At 38.2% G+C, this 25253-nt stretch overlaps 1 protein-coding gene across 1 annotated transcript in view; it reads left to right on the top strand.

Moving 5' to 3' along the window:
* The first annotated feature begins 277 nt into the window (after window positions 1-277).
* Window positions 278-25253, top strand: part of LOC123249362 (phosphofructokinase, platelet) — an 87282-nt gene continuing 62306 nt past the window's right edge. Inside the window, exons 1-2 of the mRNA XM_044678365.1 lie at window positions 278-453; window positions 20494-20567. Of these exons, the coding sequence (XP_044534300.1) occupies window positions 360-453; window positions 20494-20567 (168 nt within the window). The 5' untranslated portion in view covers window positions 278-359. The remainder of the gene's footprint in view (window positions 454-20493; window positions 20568-25253) is intronic.

Below are 25253 nucleotides of genomic sequence, written 5' to 3'. Positions count from 1 at the left end.
CCCCCTCTACCTCCGCCTCCACCTCTACCCGGTTCCAAACCCGACCCAACTTGGGAGCTTTCAACGCCGACCCGGCATTGGTCCAGGGACCTCCTGCAGCGCGTGGGGATTGGCTAGAGCCGCCGTCCATCCGCGCTTGAAACGTTGCCCGGGAGGAGGCGGGCTGGGCGGAGGGGTGGAGCGTGCAGCGGCCGGTAGGTACTGCGAAGCAGCTGCTGGAGCTTGGGGTTGGACAGCGGGGATGCTCTGACAACCTAGGCAGATAGAGACTGCAATCGCGACTCCTAAGATCCCAGTGCAGAAGCGGGCCGCGGACACGGCAGAAATCCATATCTCCCCTCTGGGTCCCATCTCTCACCATGGCTGAGCGTAAGAACGAGCCGAACCCAAATCGGAATCTAATTGGTCTTGGCAAAGTCATCGCGGTCCTTACTAGCGGCGGCGATGCCCAAGGTAACACCCACGCCCGCGCCCCCTCCCCCGAAGGTGTGGGCATCCATGGGAGGGGTCTCCCAGGGTTGGAATGTGGGTGGTGGGTCCGATCCTGATAAAGCAGTTATTTTTTTCTTACAAATTAGGGTCTTGGGGTATGTGTGTGGGAGGGGTGGGGCAGGTGGCGAATTAAACCCAGAGGAGGTTGGTATTATTTATACGGAAATTTAGACGTGAGATGATTAGTGCTTGGTGCAACTTCTGGGAAACGATCAATCAGTAAACACTTATTAAGCGCCTCCTGTGTATGTGCCTGGCGCCATGCTAAGGGTTGGAAGCTCCCACCGTGTTCCTCCACACACAACCCTGGGGAATTGAACCCCGGCTGGACTATGCCTGCCCGGAGGGGTAAGGGTTAAGGAAGGACTAATGTGTTTTCTACTCCTCGGTGTAGTTGTAGCTCTCCTTTTCGCGTGGGGGGGGGGGGGAACCCAACAAGAGAACCTCCTGAGTTCCCCTGGCTCTTGCTCACTGTTTGGCATCTAGCCTTTCCATTGGTTTGGAGTCGCTCTCCCGTGGGTGGGTAGGAGCTGGGGTGGAGTTTGAGGTGTGAGGAGTGGGATGTCTGGATCCTTGGCTATTGCTGCATTGCAGGGAGGCTGTGGTCTATGGGAAGTTCTGGGGGCCTTGCCCACGTTTCCTTGCGCAGCCTGGCAGCTTGCTAACGTTTTGGCCTGAGAAGTTGTCACGCCCTGTCTGCCTCTTTCTCCCAACCTCACAGCCAGAACATCAGAGAGCCTCTTTCCAGCTTTCCTCTTTATAGGACTCAGTTCCCTATCTGAGCGTTGGGGAGGCTTCTAAGGCTGAGATTTTATGGATGATATTTACTTACACTGGCTCTGTCCCCTTTCTCCAAATACCGCCTGTGATCTGTGGAAAATGAGATCTTTGATTTCATATATCCACTCTCACCCTGGCATCAACTCAAGGCTGCAAACCAGTAGTTAATCTGGCAAGCGTTGCTGTCCAAATCAAAAGCATGTCAAAGGGATGGAACAGCCATCTTAGAAACATAGCATCCTAAAGCTGGGAAAAATCTTTCTCAGGATATCATCAAATTCAACCCTCCTAGTTTACTGACTGAATCGAAGCTAAGGAGGGAAATGACTTGCTCAGAGTCCCTCCGCATTAATTAATGGTATGGCTCTTGCTTGCAACCCCCCACACCCACCAAATAAACCTGATCATTGAAATCCTCCCTGCTCTGGACCGAGTTGATCCCTAGCTTGTCACACTCAAGTTATAGGTAGTGTCTGTTATGGCTTCTCCGGCTCTTGAGTGCGTGAGGAAGGGGGTTTTGAGGGGGCTGGCTTCTTGCTCAAGTTAAGGAAGAAAGAGTCCCCAATTGACTAGAGGACCTAGGCTTGGTAGCGGTGGGATAATGAGGCTCCTCCTTTCGCCCCGCGTATGTACGTGATTCTCTCCCAGGCCTTCCTAATTCCGCCTTCGTGCGTCATCCTAGGGGAAATTGCCTTTCTCCTTCTCCTCCTTTTCCTCCTCTTCAAGCCATAGTAGAATGGGGGAATCCTCCTCGGGTGGGCTGAGTCCTAGGTTCCCAGATCCAAAGGCTAGATTCGTTTCCACTGGGCTGGGCTGGGCTGCGCTGTCCAGCCTAGGTCAGCGGTCCCGGAAGCCCCCGGAGTGCAAAACTCCCTCTCATTCCACCCTCCCTCGTGTTCTAAAGCTGCAGATAAGTCATACTGGGGAGCCCAGGTGGGCTTTGTAGCAGCTGGGGTGACATTTCTGCCCGCTTTCTGAGACCTGGCACATCCCTGACCTGACTCCAATCTGACAACCTTATATGGACAGTTAAAGGCACCTACTCCTCGGCCCCGCCTACACTCTTCCTCCCGCCCCCTCCCCTTTCGCTTCCTTGCCAGAGTTAATTGGGTACTAAGTGTCGATTTCGGCGTTAAATAGAATGTGGAGACTGTATTTTGTTAGTCGATTGTTTGAAAGAAACATGAGTGGAAAAAAAAAAAAAACGGTAGGCAGCAAGTGGAGAAGGAGTAAACATCTGTTGGTACTTTAGGAATTCCTTCTTTAAACAGATGTTTATTATTTCACTAGTTCCTCCCATGTACTAGGCACCGTACTATTAATCTAAGGACATCTAGGAATAACATGAAGGGCATAAAGGACTTGCAGGCCTGAATCAGATACTTCACTAGAACAAATCATCTGGGAGGCGGATGGGAATGTGACTCACAGGTTCCTGAGGCCTGTGACTTCTCAAAGTCACGCAGGGGCTTCAAGGTCAGGAGTTGAGAAATGGTCTATCTAATATTTATAATGTGGTGAAACAATGCATTTTAAAGGCCCCTCTTTGCATATTGTTGCTTACAATCTCTGTGTGCTTCAAGGAATCCTGTGGAAACTAGCCTAGCTAGTATCAACTTCCCTCTAATATATTTGCAAATGATTTATTCAGGGAAAGGAAATTAGTGCCTATCAGAATTAGCCAGCCATCATTCTGCCAAATGATAATTTAAATTCACTTGAATTATTTCTGCATTTGCCACTCCCTCCAATTTTTTTTTAAATTCCTGATCCATTATATTGCCCAAACCAGATAATTCAGGCACTTGCCAAAGTACTTTATTAATATATAGGTAACCGTTAATTACTGAGCTGAAGGAAAGCCTCCAGTTTTTCTGTTGCTTACTATAGTGAACACTGATATATTAGAGATAGCAAGGGATAAAGTCATTGATTATTTGATTATTTAGATGTTCTTAAAACAAAACTTGATTTTAAGACTTAAATGTATATAAATTTTAAGTTTTAGTTAGCCTATCTGGGCACATAGGTGTTTACTCCATCAAAGTAAGCATTACTAATATTTACAAAGCAGCTAGAATGCCAATCTTGTCTAGATTCTGTTTCTTCTATTAGGTTTTTTTTTTTTTAGTCATCCTTCAGCAGTTGTTAAATATTAGTGTCAGAGTATAAGCAATTTTAAAATTGTGTGAAAAAAGGACTTTCATCTTCTCTGTAGAGTTATTTAAAATTACCAGTAAATCATTGTTATCACCTTTGTGATAAGTGCTAACTTTTATCCTTTTAACCTCTGATTTGTAGTGGTCCATAGAAGTTGGTTGGATATCAAAAAATTTAAGCAGCAGATTTTTAAATTTTGAATAATCTTGATATATGATGTGATAAAAAAACAAACAAACAAAAACATGGAATTGAAATGAATAGTGCTAAAGTAATTTCCTGAATTTCTTGGTAGGAAAAGTTACAAAATCCTGGAACCTGTAGCTATGCAGAGGAGAATGGAAAAACTTCTCTCATTCCTTATCACTCCTCCTCAAGATTACATATGTGCTCTAAAGTGATTTTCTCTAGGGTAAATTTTTTTTAGATGGATTCTAGGAAGCTTCATAAGGAGAATAGAAAAAGAATGCAAGAGATTACAAACACTACATGGATTAATTTATATATGTTTAGAATAAAATAGCTTGCTTTGGAATTAGAAATTGTGTTATTTAGATTATGTAAAATAAAATAAAGCTTTCAAGAGAATTTTTGCAAAGGACATCCTCCATCCTTATCCTCTCCTGCAAGCATTCTGTTTTTTCCTTTGTGGAACAAATTGGGGGGCCAATTTTATTTTTTTCTTCTTGATCTGGCATTTCTGACTACATGTTACTCTTCTTTTTTTAATAAATTATTTTTTAATATATTTTTATATTTAGCCTCTCTCCCACCCATTGAAAAAGTGAGCAATATGAGATCAATTATGTAGTTGACCAACAGCTACAAAATATTTTTGCATGGGTTGACCACTTGAAAGGGAAGCCAGGGACTGAGGGAATATGGGTTGAAGGGTTTAAAGATCAAGGAAGGGAAGACATAGCGAATGAAGTGAGGCACAGAGACACAGGATACTTCAGCATAACATTAAGCCTGTGCTGTCTAGCTCTGATGTTGGACGAGCTCTCTCTTCTTCCGACAGACAGACAGACAGACAGACTGGGTTTTTACTGAGGTTTTTTAGGAATGAGGGATATGGGAAGGTTAATCAAATAGGTTATGTAGTAGAAAAATTAGTATCACATTAGTAATCTATGACTAGATAAAAGAGCCAGATCCTGAGATAATGGAGTAGCTCCAATGCCCAGACCAGTAGTTCATTTCACCTTCTGCACACTGGCCCTATCTCATATAAATGCTAATTGAGTGCCTTTGACATTACAAAGAAGCTGTAGAAATTGCTGGCCAGCCTTCTGGACTGGGGATGTGGGGAGGGGTTAGAATACCACCAGATTTAAGCTCCAATTCAGTGAAATATTAGAACTCTATCCATAAGTCTGCTACATAATATTATTCTTGTGAAATATTAGAACTATATCCATAAGTCTGGTACATAAACACATTGCTCATAAGCCAGGCTTTGAATGTATCTTAAATACTTTCAAGATTTGTTTATACCTGGAACCCTACAAATTATACATGTGAAGTCATGCACAATATTTCCATGTTAGTCATTTTGGGGGGTGGGGGGAAGGCAAGAAATATAAAAAAGGGAAAAAAATTTGACTTCAGTTTGCACTCAGAATTCATCAGTTCTCTCTTTTAAGGTGGATAGCATTTTTCATCATGAGTCCTTCAGAATTGTCTTGGAACATTGTATTGCTCAGAATAACTCTTTGATAGTTGATCATCATTACAATATTACTGTTACAGTGTTCTCTTGTTACCTCACTTTGCATCAGTTCATATAAGATTTCCCAGTTTTTTTCTGAAACTATGCCCTCATCATTTCTTACAGCCCAATAATATTTAATAATAACATATGACACTTTGATGAGCCATTCCCCAATTGATGGACATTGCCTGAATCCTTTGCCACCACAAAAAGAGCTGCTAGAAATATTGTACAAAATTGTCCTTTTCTCTTTTCTTTGATCTCTTTGCAATAGAGACCCAAAAGGGATATCACTGGTCAAAAGGGTATGTATACACAATTTTATAGTCCTTTGGACAGAGTTCCACATTTTTCTTCTGAATGGTTGGTCCAATTCACAACTCCACCAATTGTGCATTGATATCTAATGGAAAAGGCCTTCTTAAGACTCTTTTGTTCCTTAGTTAACAGTTTACTGGAAATTCAGGTCAAGGTTTCAAAAACTGTTGTTCCTGGCTCTATCTCTGGGAGTTCATTCATCACCCTAGGAGAAAGTGGCTCTCTTTTAAGTCCTGGCTCTATTTATTATGAGCTTTGTGGGCAACCTATTTACTCTGGGCCTCAGTTTTCTCATTTATATCAAGGGATGGTCTCTTCTAGCTCTTAAAACCTGTAAGAATTGAATCTTTGCTGACATTAAGCTGAAGTTAACTTTAGACTTAATCTGGACATATGATTTAATTGGTGTGGAAGCGTTCCCAGTGCATAAAATCAATTCCTCAAAGCAAATTTCATCTATAATTTAGTCTTAAACAATTTCATAAGGACAGTGAAAGGAAATGATTGGTTCAAGCTTATAGCTTGTATATGTATGTGTCAAAGGCAGAACTTGAACTCAGCCTTTGCTCAAAGTTTTCCAGTGAGGGAGGAAGGAAATTGAAGAGAACGGGAGAGACAGAGAGACAGAGAAGGAGAGCGACAGAGATAGACAGAGACAAAGAGACAGAGAAGGAGGGAGGAGATTTGCTTTTACAGAAGGAAGGCAAGAAGAAAGTTTTTAGAAGGCTCTAGGAGCATCTATATATATTAGAGGTCCTGTAGATAGAGTGCTGGCTTTGGAGTCAGAGGACCTGGATCTGAAACTCATATTTCCTATTTGCTACCTCTGCAACATTGGGTAAGTCATATTGCCATCCTAGCATTAGTTTCCTTATCTACAAAATGAGGGAATTGGACTAACTCTAAGTCTATTATCCTATCATCCTAGCACCTCATAGTAGAAAAATGTATTCCTGGCTCCTTGGTGGCCCTCTATCATCATATCAGGCCACTTCATACACCTTTTCTTTTTTGCTTTGTGACTGTTATTTGGCCTTAGATCAGAGTAAAGACTACAAAGAGCTGAAATCGGCAACTTTGATTTCTGTTATTATTATGCACTAACCAACTAAGCCACTCTGGTTAATGCTTCCTAAAATAGTGCTTCTCAGTCCTGGTTTTATGGCTTATCAAGCTAATTATCATAAAGCACCAGCAAATTACAAAGGAAATAAGCATAATTCACATTTTTTTTAAAAGTCACCACACTAGGGGCAGCTGGGTAGCTCAGTGGAGTGAGAGTCAGGCCTAGAGACAGGAGGTCCTAGGTTCAAACCCGGCCTCAGCCACTTCCCAGCTGTGTGACCCTGGGCAAGTCACTTGACCCCCATTGCCCACCCTTACCAATCTTCTACCTATGAGACAATACACCAAAGTACAAGGGTTAAAAATTAAAAAAAAAAAATTATAAAAAAAAAAAAGTCACCACACTAAAAATGAAGAGAGATGGCTCAAAAAAAAATAGTATGGTGCTACAATCCCCAGTTTGAAAAACATTCTTTGCATGTATGTCTTGTTTTTTCTTAATTATGTTAAAAAAAAACATTAACATGAAATTTTTAATTTTCTGAGTTACAAATTGTCTCCTCTCTTTCCCCTCCCCACTCCTTGAGAAGACAAGCAATTTGAACAAATTTATATAGGTTATACATGTGTAGTTATGAAAAACATTTTCATTTTAGCCATATTGCAAAAGAAAACAGAACAAAAGCAAAAACAAGAAAAATAAAGAGTAAAAATATGCTTTGAACTGCATTTATACTGCATCAGTTCTTTTTCCCATTATAAGTCCTTTGATCTTATCTTGGAACACTGTATTGCTCAGAATACTTAAAGCATTCACACTCGATCATCTTGTAGTATTGCTGTTACTATGTAGAATGTTCTCCCAGTTCTTCTTACTTCACTTTGCTTCAGTTTATAGAAGTCTTTCCAGATTTTTAAAAAACCCTCCTACTCCTCATTTCTTATAGCACAATGGTATTCCATCACAATCAGATTTGCCTTTCAGAATATCATATTCCATAACTTCTTGTCCTTTAACATAGCTGTTATGTCCTCTGTAATCTTGTCTGTGGCTCCTCAATATTTGAATTGTTTCCTTCTCACAGTTTGTAGTATTTTTTATTTGACTCAGGAGTTCTAGAATTTGGCAACAGTAGTCCTGGGATATTTTATTTTGGGGTCTCTTTCAGAAAGTGATTAGTGGATTTTCTTTATTTCTACTTTTCCCTTTTGTTCAAAGATATCAAGGCAGTTTTTCCTGAGGATTTTTTGTAATATGCTTTCTAGGCTCTTTTTTAAAAAAATCATATGTTTGAGGTATTCCAGTGATTATTAAATTATTTTTTCTGGATCTGTTTTCCAGGTTAGTCATTTTTCCTGTGAGGTATTTTAGATTTTCTTCTTTTTTTTACTTTTTAAATTTTGTTTTATTGTTTTCTGCTATCTCATGGTTTCATTAGCTTCTATTTGTCCAATTCTAACTTTTAGAAAGTTATTTTTTTTTCTTGAGATTTTGTGTTTCCTTTTCCATTTGGCTAATCCTGCTCTTTAAAGAATTGTTTTCTTCTGTATTTTTCCCCTTCATTTCCATTTGGTTGATTCTATTCCTTAGAAAATCATTTTCTTCAGTGAATTTCCCCCCCATCTGTAATTTTTCTGTCAGATCTCCTATTATTTGGTTTTTAAACTTTTTTTCAAGTTCTTCCAGAGATTCTTTTGAGGCCTGACATCCTTTCACATTTTCCTTTGAAACTTCACATGTTTCCTTTTTGGCATTGTTGTCCTCTTCTGAATTCATATTTTGGTCTTTCCTATCATTTAAGAAACTTTTTAAACTCAGAGATTTATCTTTTGCTCATTTTTTTAGTTGTTTCCCGCCCCCCATTGTTATTAATCTGTTGATGTTCTTTCTTCTTCCCAGGGTAGAGGGTACATTGCTCTAAGGTTACAGAGTACTACTCTCTGGTACTTGAGGTAGGACTGCCTGCCCTTGTTCTTCATGGTGTGTCTGTCAAGGAGGTAGTCCTGCTGGCTTGTTTTAGGGATATTTGCAGCTGTTTTGGCCAGCTGTATTCATAACCCTATACTATCAATTCCCCTGTTATTTTATGGGATAGTCTGATCTCTACTCTGCTGCTTCCCTGCCTCTGCCAAGTGGCCTGGTCTGAGGCATGTTCCTTGCTTTTAGGCTTCATTACCTCAGGCATTCTACTGCAATGTGGGAGTAAGTTCCTTCACTATAGTTCCAGTTCTTCTCTCTGCCCCTTGTACCTCTAGGGTTCTGATGCCATTTGAGAGTTTGTGGGTTTCCTACTTTTTCTTCCTGTGTGGAGTAATTCAAGGTGGATTTGTTCCCATTCTGTGGGTTGCTCCAAGGTCTGCCAGTTCTTGATAATGTTATGCTGCCTGGGAAGCTCTCTACCCTTACCGCAGTGAGACATGTTCCTCCAACTTTCTTTTGTTTTGAGGTGATTTCTTTTGTGAGTGTATGTGAGTAGAGGGATTGTGGGAGCAGAGTGTCCTTTACTACTCCATCTTAACTCCCAGCGGGCAACTCTTTCATGCACTGAGTCTTGTCTGCAATTATTTTAAATAGAATTTAGCTTTCTACGTCTTCCTGCTGGACTTTGGTGATGTGGATTTATTTTACATCCTGCAATTTTGCTCAATTTATTATTTCAACTAAATTTTTATTGGATTCTCTTAGTATGCCATCATATCATCTGGGGAAAAGGTGATAGTTTTGTTACCTTTTATAATTCCTTCCATTTCTTTCTCTTCTCTTAATGTAATAGCTAGCATTTCTAGAATAATATTAAATAATAGCATTGATAATGGGCATCCTTGCTTCACCCCTGATCTTTTTGGCATAGCTTCTAGTTTATCACCAGTAAAAGTAATGCTCACTGAAAGTTTTTGATAGATTCTCTTAACATTTTAAAGAAGACGATTTATTCCTATGCTTTCTAGTGTTTTTAATAGAAATGAGTGTTCTATTTTATCAAAAGCTTTTTCTGCATCTGAGATAATGACAATTTTTGTTGTTTTATTTATATGGTCAATGATCCTGATCCAGCCCTGCATTAATGACCTATATATCAATCCCACCTCATGTTTGCATATTATCTTTATGATATATTATTGGAATCTCCTTGCTAATATTTTATTTATTTATTTTGCATCAGTATCTTCTGTCTTAGAATTGATACCAAATATCAGTTTCAAGGTAGAAGAGTGATAAGGATTAGGTAAGTGAAGTTAAGTGATATACCCAGGGTAATACAGCTAGGAATTGTCTGAGATAAGATTTGAACTTAGAACTACCTATCTACAAACCTGGCTATCTGCCATTGAGCCCCAGATGTTCCATTTTAATTTTATTTTTTAAAAATCATCTCAACATAGTCAATTTATACCCAAGACTTCTGTCTATATATATGTATGTGTGTGTGTGTGTGTGTGTGTGTGTGTGTGTATATATATATATATATACATATATATATACTCCTTCTGATTTCCCTAATAATGATAAAGTTCTGAAGATTTAGAAGTATCATTTTCCTATGAAAGAATATAAACACAGTTTAACTTTATAAAATTCCTTATAGTTTCTCTTTCCTATTTGCCCTTTTGTGATTCTCTTGAGTCTTATATATTTTCCCCCCCGAATGATTATTCTCAGTTTTGCTGAGGAGGTGATTCTTGGTTATAATCATGGGGGTTCCTTTGCCTTACAGAAATATTCTAAGCCTTCTAGTCCTTTTATATAGAAGCTGCTAAATAATGTGTGATCCTGAGTATGGCTCCATAATATTTCAATTATTTCTTTCTGTCTGCTTTTGCAATATGTTTTCCTTTACTTGGGAGTTCTGGAATTTGGTAATAATATTCCTGGGAATTTTCTTTTGGGAATCTCTTTTAGAAGCTTATCAGTGGATTCTTTCAATTTCATTATATCTTCTGGTTCTAGGATATTAGGTCAATTTTCCTGGATAATTTCTTGAATTATAATGCTTTTTTTAATCATGGTTTTCAGGTAGTCCAATAATTTTTTCCCGTCAATTATTTTTCCAATAAGATATTTTCACATTTTTCTTCTATTTTTAAAAATTCTTTTGATTTAATTTGTTTCTTGATGTCTTGTGGAGTCATTAGCTTTCATTACACAATTCTAATTTTTAAGAATTTTTTTCTTCACTGAGCTTTTGTACTTTTTTCATTTGGCTAAATCTACTTTTTAAAGGAATTTTTTCTCTTCAGTGTGTTTTTGTGCCTTTTACCGTTTGGCTGATTCTGTTTTTTGAAGGTGTTATTTTCTACAGTTGTGTGTTTGTGTTTGTGTGTGTGTGTGTGTGTGTGTGTAACACATGCCCATTTTACCAATTTGTTGACTCTTTTCATAATTTTCTTGCATCATTTTCATTGCTTTTCTGAAATTTTCCCCAGTTCATCTTATTTTATTTCTAAAATCCCTTTAGAGTATTTCAAGAATTCTTGTTGGGCTTTTGTCTAATTCACATTTGTCTTTGAGGCTTTGCTTGTAGCTATCTTGACATCTTTGTCTTCTGAGTTTGTTTTTTCATCTCCCTTAAGTTTCTATGGTCAAATTTATTTTGTTGTTTCCTTATTTGTCTAGTCTATTTCTTGACTTTTAACAAAGTTAAAATTGGGCTTTGCCCCCAGAGTCAAAGGGGTTTTGTTCCAAGCTTCAGATTTTTTATGCTGATGTTTTGAGAGCTTGTTCTGGGATCCTGTAAGTTTTCTTTGCTTCCAAGATAGTATGATCTAAGGAGAAATATGTTTATTGCTTTCCTGGTCTGTATTCTTATCTTTATTCAGGAAGACCCTGATTTCTCTGAAAGCACAAGTGTTTGTGGTCCTGTTGACCCTGAACAGTGACTAGGTCCCCTGCTCTCTGGTAGCCACAACCACTAATAGTGCTTTCTGCCTTGGGACTGAGTCCAGGGCCCCTGTTCCCTTGTGAGTGACCACAAGTACTCTTCTCCACCCCCAAAACTATTAATATACACTCTGTTCCCTTGAAGCCACATGTGCTAGAGTTCCTCTTGGCTCTGGAACTGTGACCAGTTCCTTTGTTTTTTTATAACTACAAGACCTAGTGTTATTCTCCCCCCCCCTTTTTTTTATTTAGAATATTTTTCCATGGTTACATGATTCCCCACCCCCTTTCCTCCCCACTTCTGGAGTTGACAAGCTGTTCCACTGGGTTATATATGTATCACTGTTCAAAGCCTACTTCCATGTTATTCATATTTGCAATAGAATGATATTTTAAAATAAAAAACTTAACCATATCCATATTGAGCTTCATGATTGATCATATGGTTTTTCTTCTGCTTTTCTGCTCCCACAGTTCTTTTTTTGGATGTGGATAGCATTCTTTTTCATAAGTTCCTCTGGATTGTCCTAGTTCGTTGCATGCTGCTAGTAGAAAATCTATTACATTCTATTGTGCCATAATGTCTCAGTCTCTGTGTACAATGTTCTCCTGGTTCTGCTCCTTTCACTCTGCATTATTTCCTGGAGGTTGTTCCAGTTCACATGAAATTCCTCCAGTTCATTATTCCTTTCAGTACAATAGTGTTCCATCACCATCAGATACTACAATTTATTGAGCTATTACCCAATCAAACAAAGGGCATCCCCTCATTTTCCAATTTTTTTGCCACCACAAATAGTGTGGCTAGGAATATTTTTGTATAAATCTTTTTCTTTATTATTTCTTTTGGGGGTACAAACCCAGCAGTGGTATGGCTGGATCAAAGGGTAGGCAGTTTTTTAAAGTCCTTTGTGTACAGTTCCAAATTGCCCTCCAGAATGGTTGGATCAATTCACAACTCCACCAGCAGTGTATTAGTGTCCCAATTCTGCCACATCTCCTCCAATATCTATTACTTTCCTTTCCTGCCATATTGACCAATCTGCTAGGTGTAAGGTGGTACCTCAGAGTTGTTTTAATTTGCATTTCTCTAGTCAAAAGGGATTTATAACACTTTTTAATATGTTTATTGATAGTTTTTATTTCATCATGTGAAAACTGCCTATTCATGTCCCTTGACCATTTGTGATTGGGGAATGGCTTGAGTTTTTGTAGATTTGATTTAGTTTCTTATATATTTGGGACCTAGTGCTATTCTTAACCCTGGGACTGTGACCAGGCACTGCTTATGGGCAATGCAATGGGATCCGCAACACAACATCAGAAAAAGATAGCTTATACCTCTTTCTAATCAGTTTTACCACCCACTTACTGTCTGTGGACTAAGAGCTCCCAAAGCTGTTTTGCTGCTGGCATTATCATGATTCCACCTGTGGTCTGCCTTATGCTCCTAGGCCAACCCCACTTAACTGCACCCCCCATGTTATAGACCTTACTGTTGACCTCCTATATTGTCTTGGGATGGAAAATTGTTTCACCCCAACCTCATGTTGGTTCTTCTGCTCTAGAATTTGATTCAAGATATTGTTTTAATGTTATTGAGGGTAGAAAGAATTTAAATTTCAGGTGAGTTTCTGCATCTACTCTGCCATCTTGGTTCCTCATCAAGAAACATTCTTTAAAGCACTGTTTCTCAAGCTTTTTGGTACTAAGACCCTTTTACACTCTGAAAAAGCATTGAGAACCTTCCCAATAGCTTTTGTTTATATAGGTCATATCTATTAATATTTGCCATATTATAAATGGAAGCATCTTGTTTTATTACAAAAATAGTTTTGACTTTAAGGACCCCATTAGAAGATCTCTAGTGCTTTTAAAGATCCCCAGATAATACTTTGATAACTAGTATCCTAGAAACATAGATAAATACAAAAACAGGAAGAATGCTTGTGGGTGGTGGTTTTGAAAATTTTTTCCTCTCACAAACAGAATAGCATATAAAAAGTTAGATTCTGGGGCAGCTGGGTAACATAGTGGATAGAGCACCAGGCCTGGAGTCTAAGTTCAAATTGGGTTTCAAATACTTCCTAGCTATGTGACCCTAGGCAAGGTATTTAACCCCCGATTTCCTAGCCCTTGCTACTTTTGTGTCTTGGAATTTTTTTTTTTCTGAACTTATTTTGGTGTAGGGTGTGAGATGTTGATCTAAATCTAATCTTGCCCATACTGTTTTCCAATTTTCCCAGCAGTTTTTGTCAAATAGTGGATTTTTTCCCAAAAGCTGGGCTCTTTGGGTTTACTGAGAGAATGTAAGGGTTTAATTAAAAAAAGATCTTTTTTACTCTGAGCTATTCAGTAGAAAGTCAAAGAAACCTTCACAGAAAAATTGATTTAATCCAACTAGCATTTCCTGAGTACTTATTATATTGTCTTAGAAACCTGAGGTCACGATCTGGCTCCTAAAATCATAATGTGCTAATACTCTCTCTGTCTCTGTCTCTCTGTCTCTGTCTCTCTCTGACTGTTTATCTCTCTCCCTTTCTCTCTCTTTCATTCCCTTCCCCTCTCCCTCTCTGACTTTTTAGTTTTTATAAGTAAATCCTCCAATGAAGTCCTCTTATTTTGGCATAGAGGTGATCTTTGGTTCCCAAAAAGCTTGCCATCTGGCTTCAAGTACCACTACATCCAAGTTGGCCCCAGGGTGATTAATTTTGGGCCATAACTAATCTCAAAGACCATCTGCTAATTCAGAGAGAGGTCATGATCTTGGTATATGGAAAAATTTAACCAAATTTATAGGTCCTTAAAATAGTATAAATGTGTATGTACATGCATGTACACATACAGATGGAGTACTGAAGGTCATTGATTTCCAACTTCCTAATTTTACATTTGAGGAAACTGAGGCCCACAAAATATAAGCAACTTGCCAAAATCACTCTTGTATTAAGCTACTGCTAACCCAGATCTAATGTGCTCTTTTCACTGTACTATAATTTACATATTTATACTATTCATGTGTTTACAGGATAGCCATCAGTCAATACACTGACCCTTCTTCCACTGGCTTCAGGAGAGCACTAGATTTGATGTCAGATTTTAAATTGCAATTCTCAAACTTAATGACCTATGAGATTTTGGACTGAGAACTTCACCTATGGGCTATATGGATTTTCTTGGTCTAAAAAATGAATAGGCTGCACTAGTTGACCTCAAAGTCCTTTACAGCTCTACAGCATAAGATCCTATGAAATAATGGCAGTATGGAAATCAGTACTTACAAAATGAGAGCATTCCCCTGGTTTGGGATGAGTCCTCCCTTTCACTACTCTGGAGTTGAATTAAAAGGGATCTTAATGGTTCTGTCTGCAGTTTGTAGCTTTTGTCATATGAGCATTCATTCAGTAGATCTAGAGAGACTGATTACAAGTTCCCATTATCATTTAAGTTATATAGTGGGGTCTTTAGACCTTCAGAGCAGGATTAAATTTACCAAGGAAAATGGTATGTATGTTTTGGAGGAAATGTCAATACATTTGTGTAGCTTCTAATGGAGAGAACTATTGTAAGAGATAGAGTGTACTTCTCCTTAATGTGAAATCCTTTCCAGTAAACCTGTATATATTTGTGGGTGATGTCTCTGACCTTTAAATTCAGTTCTTTTGTTAATATTTATAGCTTTAATTATTTGTGGGTGATGTCTCTGACCTTTAAATTCGGTTTTTTTGTTAATGTTCATAGCTTTAAGGAAGCCCAAAGCTTTTGGGGGTTGAAGTCCTGGTTGCAGGACTAAGCTTATTCATTGCCTTTGTCATTGGAACCTTGACCACTCCTGTAGGAGTCCAGGCATGTATGAATCTTAGTTATATTTTAAGGGTACTCAAAAACCACGCTTATGAGCTACATGCTCATTTTTACCAAGCTAAGTTCCATGCCCTTGGTTCAGAACTTAACCTTGTCTAATTCTGAGCCAGCCCTGAGGCTACACTCTTGAAGACTGACCAGATCTCTCCATATATGTGTTTTCCCAACAACAATTGATTAGCATAGCTTTCAGACAACCCCTATGCCTGAGGCCATTTGTACTCTTGATTTTGGGCTTTAGCTATAACTAATTGTTTTAGGAGGTGGCAGTTTGTATCTTGGGACAATTACCTCATAATGTTAATGTATCAGACCACTTATTTGATTACCATTCTCCCTTTCCCCTATACTGTTGTTACCCCAATAAAAACATCTGTATGTTGGACTGAAAGGGAGCTTTTCACCACCAGAGCTCCATTCCAGTTAAGCTCTATTGCACCAGAGCTAACTTGCTGTCTGACTACTTCATGATGGAACTTTGTCTTTGTGTCTTTATTCTCACCTTATGCTCTCCTTTCCTTAGACTTTAACCCATCACCCATTTTTCTCTCAGTCCCTGGTTCCCCCTTTGTGAGTATTCTACCCCCAGGAACGTTTGTGAAGTCAGCAGGTGGCTTCAATTCCCCACTCAAACAAAATATATCAAACACCTGACAAAGCTTTGGTCTAAAAAAAAAAAAAAGAAAAAACCTAGAAGAGACACACAATATCCATTGGTTTTCAGAGTCTAATAGATTAATTAACATTTCCCTGATGGGAGCCTTTTGACTAATGAGACAGACTGTTTCTTCATGATCTTTTAATCTGAAAAAAGTTACTTTCAATTATAACTTCTAATGATGTATATCATAGATATTTTGGCTTAATTCAAACTTAGAAATCTGCATTGGGAAAGAATGGTTAAGTAAAAAATTCTAAGAATTTTGCATTTCAAATTGGATTCAATTTCTCATTTAATCTGATCTCTTTGACAATTATTGTTAACTTGGAATCTAGGTGGTGCCATCACTCACAAGGTCAAACCCAGGACTTTCACCTTCAAGCTAACTAAACAGGGGTTCATCTAATCTTTCTAGGCTGCAAGTTTGGGGACTTCTAGATTCCACATGGACATTGTGATTTATCTTAAATAGTAATATTAGGCTAGTTATTCTTTATGACTAATGCTAGATTAATAACATAATCATTGTTCCATGTGCACATTTTTAAATGATCTGGTACTCACTGCAGGATGCTTTTTATTTTATTATCTTTTTTTAAATTTTAAGGTCTAAAGAAGTGACTCAAAAAAGACTTAAAAGAACAACTTTACTTGTTGGAAATAAGGAAAGCATGAACTATTATTTTTAAAACCTTTAAACCTTTTACCTTAGAGTTGACATTAAGTATCAGTTCTAAGGAAGAAGAGCAGTAAGGGCTAGGAGATTGGGGTTAAGTGACTTGCCCAGCATCACATAATTAGAGACTGAGGTCAGATTTGAGCCCAGGACTTCCTATCCCCAAGTTGAAATATCCACTGGGGAGACCCCATAAACTAAATTTAATTTGATTCAATAAACTCTCACCTGGAAGCCAAAATACCAGTGTTTGACTCATGACCTTTTTTTTTTTCCACTTTTTTTTTTTATTTTTATTTTAAACCCTTAACTTCTGTGTATTGACTTATAGGTGGAAGAGTGGTAAGGGTAGGCAATGGGGGTCAAGTGACTTGCCCAGGGCCACACAGCTGGGAAGTGTCTGAGGTCAGATTTGAACCTAGGACCTCCTGTCTCTAGGCTTGGCTCTCAATCCGCTGAGCTACCCAGCTGCCCTGACTCATGACCTTTTCCTGCCTCTGACCATGTCCCTTCACTTCTTGTGCTTCATTTTTTTATGAAGGGGTTGAACTACATGACCCATAATGCCCCTTCCCACTTTAAATCTAGCATCCTTTGGGTCCAATAAAATAATTGAGAAATTAAGTGCATGAACACACAAGTAGGAAATTATATATTTTAAAAAAACAGATTCAAATATTAAATTTTTATAAGCATGAATAATGATTATGAAGGAAAAAGCATGGAAACAGAGTAGGAAAGGAAATAATTCAATTCAAAATATTGATTATGTATCTATCATATGCTACTAGGAGCTAGAGATTCAGCATGAAAAAAAATGATAGAATTCTTTCCCTAAAATCTGCTCTGGTGGATAGAACATGTTGATAGAGGAGTATAACACAAGCTAGTGAATAGTAGGATCAATAGGGAAGGCTAGAACCTTTGTTGTGTAGGGGTGGGCTGGTGGAGAGAATGGGACTCAGGAAAGGGGTAGCCCCTGCGGAATTACCCCTCAAGGGAGAAAAGATTTTGACTAGGATGTGTTGTTAAACAAGGATGTCTTTTCTGGGAATGGACAGAAATGAGAAATGGCTGGTCAAGGAAAAACACTGTAAAAAATGGTTCGTAATAAGGTCAGAGAGGCAATTAGGAGCCAGATTGTGGAAAACCTTAACTGGCAAGCTAAGAAGGCTGTAATTTGTCCTACAGCCAATTGCATATTCTAGAAGGTTTGGAGGCAGGAGAATGATGTGGTCAGAAGTAATTATTTTTAGTTAGAAAAAGAATTTTTAAAATTACTTTGGCAAATGTAGTAAAGATGGATTAGAGAGAGGACAGGAACTAATTAGTACACTGTAGTATACTTTCTGGACAGATGCTGTAAGTGGATTATTATCCTTATTAAGAACCGTATTAACCGGGGCAGCTGGGTAGCTCAGTGGATTGAGAGTCAGGCCTAGAGACGGGAGGTCTTAGGTTCAAAGCCGGCCTCAGCCACTTCCCAGCTGTGTGACCCTGGGCAAGTCACTTGACCCCCATTGCCCACCCTTACCACTCTTCCACCTAGGAGCCAATACACAGAAGTTAAGGGTTAAAAAAAAAAAGAACCATATTAACAAATAACTTTATCATATGCAATATATAATAATATAAAATTATAATAATTACTATGATAATTTTTTAAATAAGGTCCAGAATATGAAGAGGAAGATGGGTTTGATGACATTTTGAAAATTGTTTAGTACTTTCAACAATCCCAAGTTGCTCCCTGACACAAAAACTTACCTTTTTAACTTAAATATCTCTCTTATGGATAGATAGGACTTTAGACTGTGAAACCCCACAATAGCTGATAATCTATATTGTTAGGAATAGGCAACGAGGCTGAGTGGTAGTCAGAAGAAGGCTTTATATCTTAGCAGTGATCATAATAGAAGAATTTGGTAGGCTCCAGGGTTGTCTAGGGACCTCTTTTCTCTGTCTTCTCTTTTGGTGGCCTCCTATGGATTCAGTTATCTCTTTACAAATGACTCTGAAATCTGGTTGCTGCTTCTTTCCTGGGCTCTAGTACCACATGGGCAGCTTCTTGCTGGATCTCTCTACCAGAAGGTCCCAAAGCCATCACAAAGTCAGCATGTCCAAAATGGGTCTCTTTATCTTTCTCCTTAAACCCCACCACTCCTCCCACCTTCTCTTTCTATCAAGACCACCATTGTTCTTCTGGTTACCTTGGTTTGAAACCCAGGAGTCCTATTTGATTTTCCATTTTCATTTGCTCCACATATCTAATCAATTGCCAAGTCTTGTCTATTTTACTTATAATTTGCCTCTCGTATCTACCTACCTGCCTACACTTTCATAGCCACCTCTTTTGTCGATTCTCAACTAAGCTATTGCGAAAGCCTTCCAGTTGGTCTCTTTTTCCCAGTATATTTCTCCAATTTGTCTTCTACATGGCTGCCAAAGTGGTATTCTAAAGTTTGCATCCAGTCATGCTATTATACTACTCAGGAACCTTCACTGGCCTCCTATTGCCTCTGGGATAAAATATAAACTCCCCTTCTTGACACTTAAAACCCTTCTCTATCTGTCTCTGATTTATCTTTCCAGGCTGTTTATTGTTATTGGAGACCAAATTCCCTAACTGGCCCTGCCTTTAAGGAGTTTATAGTCTAATGGGAGAGAAATATATAAATAAGTCAAATTAGGAGAAGAATAAGAAAATTGATCTTGGTGGTGGGGTTTGATAGCAAACATATACTTATAATTCTTGCTACCAGAGAGGTTGAAGCTGTTAGATTGCTTGAGGTTAGTGGCTCTGACAAGTGGTAGGCTAAGCAATTTGGGTGCCTACATTAAGTTTGGAAATAATATGGTAATACAGTGAAACCTTCACCCTGGGGCTGGCCGGGTAGGGAAGGGTCACCAGGCTACCTTGGGAGTGGTGAATTGGAACAGGTTAAAAACGTGGGAGCAGGTCATAGCTCTCATATGGCTGTCAGAGTGGGACTAGGACAGTGAGGAGCTCCTGCTCTTTCAACCTGGGAAAAATAGGACACCTGGTCTTTTTTATTTTTAAGAAGTTCTTTGCCTTTATGATCGACTCTTTTACTTTAAAAAAATTTTTTTAAACTAATTTCAGCTTGATCAGTCTTCTCATTTGTTAGATTTGACTCCAAGAAACTTGGTTCGAAGAGCTCAGATTTACCCTGGCAAAGGATGTTCAAAAGAAATTCTCTCTTGGGAAACCAGTTGTTAGGCCACATTGCCCCCTAAATAGGGCAGGGATGCTTTCTGCCAATTTTCAGAGCCACTTCTAATGTTCAATCTCCTGATAAGGGTTAGCTAAATAACTAATAAAAAAAATGTGCAGCAAATGTATGTGAGGATTCACGTTGGTAACATAGAATTTTGCTAGGCATGAGCTTTATTTACAAGAAGAGGACTGAACAAATGTTCTCACTTTTTGCTGCAAAGACTAGAGAAAACAGGAAATCCCATTTAAAATCCCTTGACACATTTCTCTTGCACTAAGGCTCCAGGATTACTACTGTTTACCTCTCCTTACCCAATAATTATATGAATTATGACAATTACTTTTTGGGGCTGTGCCTAACTCCTCCTTTACAAATATGATGGAAAATGAGTCATATGATCCTCTGCAAACTATAGAAATAATTGCTCTCATTATCCTCATTGTTTTCTTTCAATTTGACTAACTGTAATTCAAGGGGAAAAGTGTTCTGTGTTGTTTCAGAATTGGTGATTGTTCTCCAGGAACTCTAAGCCAGAGGCATTTGGCAAGGTGACTTTTGGGATTTAAGGCTGATTTAAGTGATGATCTTTGGGATTTAAGCTTGAGTGTGTTGAATAGTACTGACCTCTGCCTACTTCCTTCCCAGGAATGAATGCAGCTGTTCGAGCTGTGGTGCGGATGGGAATCTATGTGGGAGCCAAAATGTATTTTGTGTATGAGGTTAGTCTAACATACGTTCCTTCTTTATCTACATTCATCTGTTTCTTGATCATTGATGACATTTGTCCAAATAATTTATATTGCTATATAGATATATACTTACTCTATATAAATCTGTATATTCATATATATATATATATCATATATTAATAGATGTGTATATGTTGTATATTCATCTTTGGGGAGATTTCCATACAAACACACACATACACAGGCATATCTGTATGGATACAAGAACATGCATACATTTATATATACTCACGTATCCGCGTGTATCTTCACCTGTATTTTGCACACACCAACATATATCAGTGGTTCCCAAACTTTTTTGGCCTACCGCCCCCTTTCCAGAAAAAATATTACTTAGCCCCCTGGAAATTAATTTTTTAAAAATTTTAATAGCAATGAATAGGAAAGATGAATGCACCTGTGGCCATCACCGGTCCACTGGATCACTGCAGCACCCACCAGGGGGCAGTGGCGCCCACTTTGGGAATCACTGTAATATATTGATAAAGTTCTAAATTGTTCAATCAGACTGAGTCTCTTGTCCCCTGCCTGTGATACCTAGGATTGAGGCTAAGGGGATCACTTGAATTTGGGAGGGCTAAATCGGGTATTTATCAATATGGCATTAATTTGGGGGGATCCTTGGAAAATGTGAAATTAAAATTAATATCCAATAACTCCAAGTATTACATTTTACAAGATTTATTAATAATCACTCGAAGTAGAGGAAATAGATAAAGCCTGCGTAAAGACAGGTTTACCGGACGGTGAAAGCAGAAGAGCGAGAGAGGGGCAGGCTCAAAGAAACCTTATCTCCAAAACGTAAGGATGTGAAGTGAGGACTAAAGTGGGGTTCTGGGAAACTTAGGCCTGAGGAACAAAATTCTAATTACACAGGAACAAGAGTTCCCTAGGCTGCCTGAGGAGAGGTGGTCCCATGGAGATCCATACAGAAATAGAGCCAATACCTAGCCTACTACACCTCAACCCTGGGCTAAACAGAGACATAATCTAAAAATAAATAAAGAAAATACATTTTTAAAGCAATACCACTTGTGTCTTTTGTGTGTCCACTTGAGAGGGAGAAAAATGTATTGGGGTGGGTAGGGGAATCCCTAGGCCATGTTAATACTGCCCAATCTTTTTAGAATACTATGGCATGTGTGAAAAACGGGGCATTTTACGTTACATCAGACCCAAGACCTATCGATTTTTTTTTTAAACCAAAACTTAAAAGAAAAGAACATTTTAAATTATTGAACTTAATCAAAGACTTTACAGGCTCCCATTTTTCCACTTCAAGCTCTTTGGATGTTAGAAAGCTAGATTGCCCTAGACTGAGAATTTCAGTTCCCAGAGCAATTACTGTCATGACCAGATGCTGCCATGATTCCTGTCCAGACACTTCACTGGCATGAAACAAGTAGTTGGCACCTTGATGCCTTGATGAGCTTGGGATCTCTTTGCCGGCTCCCCTTCCAAGTTGCCTTTTGAACCTCCTTTTGAATGTTAGTGGCATGTCAATATCCAAAATACTCTTTTTCTTGAATCTCCTTCCTTTTCCTCCTTTGAGCAATGTAAACTGACATAAAAGTTTTTATTACCTTCTTTGTCATTTTTGTCCTCAAGATCTAGCACCTAGGAATTTTCCTGACCCTCTCACTTTTAAAAAAATTTATTTTTAATATCAATAAAATTATTAATAAAACAACTAACAAAACAAATAATAAAATAAAAATAATTAATTAATAATTTCAAGATTTAAAAAAAAATTATACTTGGTATGGGTACCAAGGCATAAGAGTAGTAAGGGCAAGGCAACTGTAGTTAGGTGACTTGCCTAGGGTTACCCAGCTAGGAAGTATCTGAGGTCAAATTTGAACCCAGAACTTCCTGTCTTCAAGGCTGGAGCTCTATCCATTGAGTCATCTAGTTGTTCTGACTCCTCACCACTTACTGAAAAGAAAAGTGTTTTTTAAAGAATTTTTCTGATTCAATATACTTAATATGTTTTTAAATATATATATTTTAAATAGCATAAACACATTAGCTTATTCTCCATAATCCTATATTTCTTTCCATTTTTAGCTCCCATTCTTAATAGCCTATGGAAATTGTTCCAAAGAGGAATAAAATATCTTCCATCTCTTAATAATAAATCATATATCATCATATATGATAGTTTATAATTTCCAAAGCGCGCACGCGCGTGTGTGTTTGTGTGTGTGTGTGTGTGTGTGTGTGTGTGTGTGTGTATAGTACATGTATTTCCTCATTTGCTCCTCAACAATAGCTCCTACCCAGTAGGCAAAACAGGTATAGAAGTCCACATTCTTTCAGGTGGATTCAGTTAGTCTAACTTCTGATGTCATGCAGAATTCCTTTAACAGTGTTTCTGACTTAACATCATCCTATCTGGGCCAAACATTTCCAGTGAACTTCACTTCCTCTCAAGGGACCGTGCATTGCATTTCTTCAGAATTGCTCTAATTATTAGTTCCTTCTTTGGAACTAAAACCTGCCCCATTTAAACTTCTCTGACTTCTGTGAAAGGGGCATTGCTTAGAATTCCTGAGGGCTCAGGGATAGCCTTGCTGGTAGAAGGAGAGAAGGTAGAAGCAGAAAGCTCTCAGAATGGTGGCTTTTACCATAAGAAAGAAACCTGGGAACAACGGTCTTGAGGATTTTGATGGGAGTCTTCAAGTGACTCTTCTTTTCTTTGCCAATCTCCTAAAACCTAATTCTATTTTCTTACCAACAAGACCCTGGGAGTTCTTCTCCCTGGCTTTTCCTTTTATGAATGTGTGGTGTGGGGAATGAATATTCCTAGGAACTCCCTAAACCTTCCTTTGCCTTCCACCCAAGGATAAGAGGCTCTGAGAAACTACTAAATTGGAAAACTGCCTTACTATTGCAGAGGGGAAATGAGGGCAAGTCTGTAATCTTTTTTTCTGGTGGGCTAATAGAAAAGAGCTCAGGTGAGGGCATTGTACAGCCTGTTTAGAAGATATTTTTATCTTTAATATGACCCTTTTTGAGTACTATGTGCAAATCCTGGAAGATTCCAGAGTAAATAAAACACAATTCGCTCAGAGATTAGGAAAGATAAGAGATAGACACATAAAGCTTTAAAACCTGATAAATTCATCTAATACAAAATGCTTTGAGAGTTCAGAAGAGGAAAGTGCAGCTTTTGGCTGAGGAAACCAAGAAAGGCTTTATGGAGGACTTTGAAAAATGGTTAGGATTTCAGCAAATTGAAATGGGAGGGGAGGCAGGGACAGTATATGCCATTTGTAGAGAATGTCAGGGAGGAAGGTCAATGCAATTTAAAAATTTTTGATGATATTTTTATTTCATTGTAAAATCTTTTTTTGTTGTTGCTTTCTTTTGTTTTCATATCACCTTCATTTCTTAAATGTTTCTCCCCCACATGACCTAGTGATACATCCATTGTAATAAAGATTTTTTTAAAAAGATGGAGTCATCACCCCAATTTACATTGTTGCTTCCTATTAGTCAGTAAGCAATTTGAGGGTAAGAACTAACTTCATTTCTGCATCCTTATCTCCAGTGGTTGGCACACATTAAGTGCTTAATGTTTTTTTTTTTTTTTACTCATTTAATGACTGTCTAGCAGTACATGCAACATTCCACAAAATAATTATAATGGATTTTGTAAATTTACAAAGAATAAACTTGACTTTAATGAGGAGATAGGAAAAAGGATTTACTTTGCAGAGATGGGAGGGCTATATAATGTTCAGTTTTTCTGGATACATTGATTAGTTTCTCTGACTTTCTGTTCTTTCTCTTTTTTTTTCTTTTAAGTGTTTTAAGGGCCCTCTCCAAGAGGGGTTGGAGAGAGGATAGAGGAGGACATTTAGAAAATGTGAAAACAAAAAGTAGCAATAAAAAGTTAATTTTGAAAAAAGAACTGGAAAGAATCTCAAAAGTTATCTAGTTTCTACTGTCCCTTCATTTTACAGAGGGTAAAACTGAGACCCAAAGAATGTAACTGATTTGATCAAATCCAGTGTTTTTTCCACTGGTCTACACTGTCTATATTCTATAGCTTCTAACATTATCTAAATTTTTCTTGGTTAGCAGCAGATAGAAAAAAAATTTATAAGTGAATGTTTTAGTTATTTAAATATTGTCATCTTTTCTTACTAGAGGGTGTGACCAGTATGCTCCAGAAGCATTGATGGGTCTGCTAAAACTGGCATTTTATTTGATTGAACCAGTTCTGCCTGGTTTAAACTTGTACAGTTATAAATCTGGGACAGATCTACGTGTGGTGCATAATTAGTAAAAGGCATGAATGCGAGACAGAGATTTTCAGTGTCTGCTGCCCCAGAAATGAATGCTTTTCTAGCAGAGCAATTAGTAGTCAGTGTTCTATTACAGAATCCAAAAAATGTCTTTAGAGTGTTGGTCAAAGAATGTCCATGGCACCAAAATACTTTTAAACACAATAATAACTTCCTTATGAACTTGTCCTTCTAAGTAATGAAAAGGAGGAAGGACATAGGTTGGCATGTTGCTACACTAGTTCCTGTATATAAAAAAATAAAAGTTTAGAGCCAGAAAGACTTTGAACATATAAAATAAAACTCTTACTTTAATGGTTAGTCATATTGAGGTCAGGAGACATGACATTCCCAAGGTCAGGGA

This window comes from Gracilinanus agilis, chromosome 5, assembly GCF_016433145.1.
Source record: "Gracilinanus agilis isolate LMUSP501 chromosome 5, AgileGrace, whole genome shotgun sequence".
NCBI lineage: Eukaryota > Metazoa > Chordata > Mammalia > Didelphimorphia > Didelphidae > Gracilinanus > Gracilinanus agilis.
The sequence above is the reverse complement of the archived record's forward strand: the minus strand, read 5'-3'. Positions and strand labels throughout refer to the sequence as shown.